At 64.3% G+C, this 6,869-nt stretch overlaps 1 protein-coding gene across 1 annotated transcript in view; it reads right to left on the bottom strand.

Annotated features, from left to right (window-relative positions):
• Positions 1 to 861: 861 nt before the first annotated feature.
• Positions 862 to 6,869, bottom strand: part of FCN2 (ficolin 2) — a 6,565-nt gene continuing 557 nt past the window's right edge. Inside the window, exons 2-5 of the mRNA XM_021691547.1 lie at positions 5,384 to 5,497; positions 2,858 to 3,025; positions 1,650 to 1,780; positions 862 to 1,107 (exon numbers count right to left, since the gene is read on the bottom strand). Coding sequence (XP_021547222.1) covers positions 862 to 1,107; positions 1,650 to 1,780; positions 2,858 to 3,025; positions 5,384 to 5,497 — 659 coding nt within the window. The remainder of the gene's footprint in view (positions 1,108 to 1,649; positions 1,781 to 2,857; positions 3,026 to 5,383; positions 5,498 to 6,869) is intronic.

Genomic DNA, 6,869 nt, shown 5'->3' with positions numbered 1-6,869 from the left:
CAGGCTCCCGGGCTAATGCCTCTTAGGTCTCTCAGATGGCCTGCCCGCCCACGTGGCACCTCTCCCCGCCCAGGTGCCTGCTGGCCAGGTGTGGGGCAGCCTGGCGCTGGACCCTCCGGGTGGAGCGCCCCCCGCGAGCAGCTCAGAGCACCCACACGTGCTGCCTTACTCCCCCTCAGGCTTGTTCCTGCTCAGGGCCCCCAGGCCTATGGTCAGCCTTGCCCCACGTCGGAGGGTGTCTCAGTGAGAACCAGGGAAGCCGGGAGTGGGTCGGTGAGGCTGAGTGGGGAGCGCTGGGCCCGGGGCTGGGGCCTGGGACAGGCCAGGTCACCTCTGAGCCCGGGTCAGCAGACACTGGCTCACGGGCTCCATGGGGAAGATTTTAGGGCTTGTGGTCGTGGTCACATGGTCTGTGTCTCCGCCACTCTGCTCTGTCTGCAGAATAAAGGCCACGGGACCACCGACCGTGGCCATCGAGCACAGAGCAGCGGGGCACGGCCACAGGCCCCGTGTGCCGACTCCTGACCTGAGACCCCCAGAAACACCCTCAGCGCCCACGGTGGGGCGCGAACAAACGAACAGAGGCGGCGTGACCAGCGGTCGGGGAAAGGCAAGCGATGGGGGCCCACGTGTGCCGAGAGTGGAAGCAAATGTCTTTATTGAGAAAATGCGTGGCTGCCAAGATCCAGGGTCCCTGCTCTCACCCTCGCAGGTGGGAGACAGGGCGTTAGTGCGGGTGAGGGGCACAAAGCAGAGAGGGTCCCAGAGGGAAAGGGGGAGGGCCCCAAGCCCTTGCTCCCTCCCCTGGGAGCGACCAGACCAGCCCTCGCTGCGGCCACTGTGTGCGTGGACCGCCCTGCGCTAGACGGGCCGCACCTTCATCTCTGACACCTTGTCGCTGTAGTTGTAGCCTTTCCCCGACTTCCAGTTGATGCCGTTTGCAAAGGTCTCGTGAGACCCCCGGAGGTAGAGACCGTTGAGGTTCGACAGGTGACACTGATAATACCACCAGGCCCCACTGTGGCGCTCAGCACACTTTTCTGGAACGGAGTCATTGTCCTGGTCTTTGGTGGAGAAGGCGAGGTTGTTGTGGTTTGACAGGGAATCCTGCACAGAGGGAGAGTGGGCCGTTTTACCTGGATCCTAGGTCTAGGTAGGAACTGTCCTGTCCAGGGGTGCGAGACGTGCACTGCACAACTCTAGGGGGTGCCGGTGAACGCTTGCTCTCTGGTACGGTGGCCTTGGCATCCGTCATCCCCTCTGTCCCTGCCAGCTGGCAGGCACCCTGTCTTGGAGGGAGGCCACTCGTGGCCCTGGACTCCTAGGTTGCTCAGTAGAGAGCGCCAGCCACCATGAAGCAGGAGCTCAGCTCCACAGAAATGGGCCACGTTATCCCCCTGCCCCTGTTGGCGTCAATAATGGCGGTAAATAAGAACACCAGTTCTCCCGGACTTTGTACTGAATGGGTCACGTGGCCCTCGTCTGCACCGTGAGGCGTGGGTGACATTTCCTGCACGTATGGATGGATGGAGAGCCACGTCGGGCTGCCGCCGCCTCTCTCCCCACAGACGAGGCAGAGCCAGGACGGGAAGCAGGTCCCCTCCGCGCCGCAGCCCAGGCCCCTCGGCCCAGGGCGGACGCTCACCGGCGCTGCCCCCAGCGAAGGCCCCCAGGACCAGCCTGTACTTCTCGGCCTCGCCCGCCATCTTGAACGAGCTGTACTTGGCAAATTGGCGGTTACCCTCCAAGTCCATGAGGTCTACACGGAGCTCGTTGGTTCCTGGGGCAGGAAGGCTGTGAGGTCCCAGCAGAGGGACCCTCTGTCTCCAGGGCAGGGAGGTGGGAATTTAGGAGAGTGCGTAGGGGGGCTGTCTGAACTTGGCAGGCAGGGAAGGGCCACACGATCATAGAAGAAGTCCTTGGTTACATGAAGGACTTGAAACCCACTTCCCAAGAGCCCTTCTACTGCACCTGAAATCCCCTCCTCCTGTTCGTCCGCTGGAAACCGACACTACTCTTGGGGCTGGACGTGGAGCCCACCCCTGAGGCCTCTGGTCCCTCCCGTCTCAGAATCTGAGGTACCAGAGGCGCCATGCTTGCCAGAGTCCTTCACCTTGGTCCTTACGTGCTCCGATCTGATGTGTGAGACCATGGCAGGGCTCCCACGCATGGGGGGGCACAGAACTAAGGGGTCCTGCTCAGATGCACCCCAGTGGGAGGAGGGGCGTGTTCCTCAGCCCCGCGGGGCCAGGGCTCAGGTCCGGGGCAGGTGGAGGTCAGGGACGTAGCCTGGGCGGTCAGGGCGTGGATGTTGTCATTCCCCAGCCAGAACTCCCCCAGCTGACTGCCGAAGCCCTTCTTGTACGCGGCCCAGTCTCAAAAGAAATCCACGGAGCCGTCGCTCCTTCGCTGGAAAACCTGTGGAAGGCAAGCGGGCTCGGGGGCCCGGGCCGTGCTGGGGTCCACGGCTCAGGGGCCCCACCACCTTGGGGGAGGCCTTGTAGCTCAGGGAGCATCCCGGCCGAGAGCCCGGCATGGCTGGGAGGCTCATCTCAGACCCCAGAGGTGGACAGGGCCCACAGCTAAGGGAGGGGGAAACGGAGGAACAGAGAGGGTGGGTGACAAGTCCTAAGCCACACAGCTGGAGGTGTGGGCTCCTTCCGGGCCTCGCCCCAAAGTCTGCACTCGCTCCCATAGGGTTCGCCCCCCACCAAGGTGTCTGGTTCGCCCCGGCCTGGGCCAGAGGGTCGGGTCGGCCTCACGGGGGGATGTGGACAGTTTGACAAAGGCAACACGAGAGTGTCCTCCCTCGGGCGGCCGAGCTGCACTGGGGGATCTCCAGGCAGAGCCCGCCCACCCCCGTGCACCGCTGGGCGGTCTCCGGTTCCGACACTCACGGTCCAGCCCCCGCCGTCCGTGTCCATGTCACACAGCGTGCTCAGGGGCCTGCAGTCGGGCAGGTAGACGGCGTACCAGCCGCTCAGAAAGTGCCCCCTCGTGAGCAGCTCCTTGCAGGTCCGAGGTGCTGGGGACGGACCCGGAGGCTGATGTCAGGCAGGGAGCCCTGGGCGGGGCGGGGCGGGGATGCGGGGCGTCTACACGGGTGGAGGGGCACCCTGGGCGTGGACAGACCCCGAGCCCCGGGTCGCCCGGCTGTGATGGCCATCCCCCCTCCCAGGGCTGCCCCACCGTAGTCCCCGGACCCCTGGCCTTCAGGGGACATTTGAGCTTCTTGAGAACATTGCCAGGTGCTAGCTGCCCATTGCTGAGTAGCCGAGGGAGGGAAACGTGTGTAAGAGTGTGTGGTCCTTGGATTCCGGAAGCCGGGGCAGTGTGGGGCTGGCCTCTGGTCCGCGGGAAGCGTGGGGAGGTCGGTGGCATGGTCAGCTACCTGTCACAGGAGTGATGCGCAGCCTCGCCTGTTCGTGGGGAGAGGACGCACCCATCACGGTCTGGCAACGGGCGCCCCCGTCCCCTTCAGCCGCAGTGCTCAGCGGCCGGCACACAGAACGCAAATAGGATCGGGATCTGTCCGGGGCAGACCGTCCAGTCCCAGGGAGGGCTTCAGACTGTCCGTTCCCGGGCGCGGGTCTGCTGGGCCCCCTGTGTCCAGCCTGGGCTGGGGCCGTGGGGCAGCGCTGTCACTCAGGGTCACTGCGTGCACCCCGTGCCGGCCATCTCCTGAGGGCCCCTGGGCCTCAGTGGCGCGGTATGGACTCGTCCTGGTCTCTCCGGTCGGTGTCAGCTCCACCCGCTGTCCCTCCGAGCCTCTGCTTGGGGAGAGCGCTGGGGGCGTTGAGCATTCGGGTCTGCGCCCCACTCCTGCGCTCTTGTATGTGCACGGAGCTCCTGCCTGTGTTTAGAGTTTGTGAGTTGCCTTCTCTGACGCTTACACTTTGATGTCGAAGTGAGAATGGATAGGAGGGAAAGTCCGTGAAGCGTCCACATTCGGCAGTAATGCTGTCTTGCCATCACTTGGGTCCAACGCGGGCAGACGCTGGCCTTGGGCCCTCACCGACCGGGCCATCAAACCGAGCCCTGAGCCAGACCTTGCACGCCTCCCACCGCTTCCCTGCCAGAAGAGGGACTTGGGTCTGAGACCCTCCCCAGGGGAGGCTGCCCAGCTGACTGCGGCCCTGGGACCCCCACGTGGACAAAGCCTGCCGAGGCGCCCCCAGGACCGCGAGCCGGGCTCACCTTTCTCCCCGCGTACTCCTTTCTCCCCTCGGTCTCCTGGAGAAGAGACAGGAGGATGGGCCCCCCGATGCAGGGAAGTGTGGTCAGTGAGAGGCCGCGTGAGCGCTCTGGACACCACCAGCTGCTCTGCCCTCGGGGACCGGCGGGAAGGACAGCGGGGGCCGAGCCCCAGGCCTCCTGCTCTGGGCAGGACACCCTCGTTGCTCTGCTGGGTCTCCAAGGATTCAAAGGCCAGGGTCTGCAAGCAGGGGAGGGGACCCCGAGGCCTGGGATCCTGCCCCCGGGAAGGACAGGTCACTGTGGACCAAGTTCCCTGGATCAGGACTCTGGTCATGCACTAGCTCGAGGCTCCTTGGGAATGGAAATACGTCCCGACCCTCCCTGTCCCTCTGTCTGCCTCCCTGTCCCACCCTGTCTCTCTCTCTCTGTCCTCCTCCCTGTGTCCCTGTCTCCCCGTCTCCCTGAATCTCTGTCTGTGTTCCTCTCTCACTTCTCTATGGGCAGAGCCCGGGGTCCCCCGAGGGGTCCTCACTCTTCCTCACGTTGTTACCTTTGGGTCCCGTTGGTCCTGCCTTCCCTGGGACTCCAGGGGAACCAGGTGCTCCTGAAATTCCAAGGACAAGGGCATCATGGGCAAAGGTGCGGCCGCCACAATTCCACGTGAGCTCTGTGCCCCAAGTACTGAGGTCTGCCCAGGGCCTCCTCTCCACAGAACCGCTGCCCCGGGGTGGACGGAGCAGCCCCGGGCACAAGGGTGGGGAGCAGGCCGTCACCGGGAGCCCAGGCCCCAGGGCCGCCGCGGCTTCCTGCCCCTGCTGAGCTCTGTGTGGTGGGCCCAGGCCCACGCTGCCCTCACCGAGCCCAGCCGTCCAGTCAGGGGCCCGGATCTCGGGGCACATCCTGGGAGACCCTGACCCCCCGGTCCCCGCAGGACCCGGCCAGGCTCTCCTGCAGTGGGTCTCGGGCAGGGCGAGCCAGACTGGCCCCGTGCCCAGCCCCCGGATCGGGTCATCCCGAGCCCCTCCACGTAGGGTCTGACTCCACGCAGAGAGGAGGCATGCGGTTCTGAAGCTGGCTGTGCACAGGGCCCGAGCTGCAGCCGAGGGGTGCGGGGGACGCCCAACCCCGGGTCTAGCAGGAGAAGGGCAGGCCCCCTGCCACCCCACCCCCGGCCCGCTGCACCTACCTCTCTCTCCATTGACCCCGGCGTCTCCCTTGGGCCCCGCGGCCCCGGGCAGCCCCGGGCAGTCTCGGAGGATGCTGAGCTTGTCGGAGCCCTCCAGCCCCACCACCTGCACCTCTGCAGAGAGACGCGAAGTGACAGTCGGTCCTTCCACCTGGGCCTGACGGCTCAGCAGATCCCACAGACGGGCCGGCTGACCCGAGGCTTCTGCCTGCGTGGTGACCTCGGGCCGGGGCAGACCGCTGGGGACGCCTGGACGGTCAGCCTGCAAGTGGGTTTTTTGCCTCTGGTGTATATAGACTTGCTCTAACCCCCCTCGGCCTGCTGTGGGTGCTGGCCAGGCCGGAGGGAATGGCCTTGGAGTCCTCTCTGCCTGAGGGAGCCCAGCTCCTCAGTGCTGTGTGTCCCGGGACAAGTCACTCAAGCCCTCTGGGCTTGTGTCCTCTGAGCTCCAAGAGGATAGGAAGAGGTCTATCATTAGATGAGGCACATGTTTATAATCTGAGCAGGGTCCATGGCATTTACAAAGAGCTTCCTGAACACTGGGCACTTTCAATAAATAATAACGATAAATATTGATAAGAAACTTGGGGAATTGGGGTCAACATGGAAATTTCACCCCAGACCTCGGGCATGTGCTCACAGAGTTTCTGAGCCAGAAAGGGTCCCTGTGGGTCCCTGGAGAGGGACGTGTTGGCTTCAAGGACACAAGGGGCCACAGACCCGGGAGAGGAGGTTTATTTACTTCGTGGAGTTTAATTGTGTCGCTGATAAAACTAAAATATCCTCGTGCGAGGCCTGAGGCCTGGGGATGCCAGGGGGCCGCCTGGACACCACAGGCTCCTGCAGGGGACAGGGCTGTGCCACCATCTGGGGTCTCTTATGTCCTCACCTCACTGTCAGAACAATGGAGACTTCAGTTTTGAAATTTGCTTAATTTTTGCTCATTAAAAAAGAACGCTTGGCAATTTTAGACACGTTAAGAAACAAGACGTGCTTAGGGAAACAAATTAACTGTGCCATGATGGGGTCCCGTGTGTGTGTCGGGCCTCACGCACCGCAGACCTCTCTCGGGATCCTCAGCTAAGTCGTGTTCTCCGCCCCGCCCAACCCTGGCTAGCCGAGGCAAGGTGTGGCCCTCGGACCCTCGGTAGCACACCTGTGCCTGTCCCGCCCGGTCCGGAACCTCCCACAGGTCAGCGCAGGTGGAAGGGCTCATGAGAGCCGCCAGCCAGGGAAGGGCGTTCCGGAGCCTGCCCTGAACTGCCACCTCAGGGACACCGCGGGGCTCACGGGGTGAGGTCCCAGCGCCGGTGCCAAGGGCATGCCATCTGACCCGGGCGGCATCCCGCCCTCTGCCTTTGCACACAACCCACGAGGTGGGACCTGAGGATCGCCCCCTTCCTCCTGGACCCTGGTGATCGCCCCCTGGCTCGTGGACGCTGGTGATCGCCCCCCGGCTCCTGGACCCTGGTGATCGCCCCCCGGC

This window comes from Neomonachus schauinslandi, chromosome 13 (genome assembly GCF_002201575.2).
Source record: "Neomonachus schauinslandi chromosome 13, ASM220157v2, whole genome shotgun sequence".
NCBI classification, from domain to species: domain Eukaryota; kingdom Metazoa; phylum Chordata; class Mammalia; order Carnivora; family Phocidae; genus Neomonachus; species Neomonachus schauinslandi.
The sequence above is the reverse complement of the archived record's forward strand: the minus strand, read 5'-3'. Positions and strand labels throughout refer to the sequence as shown.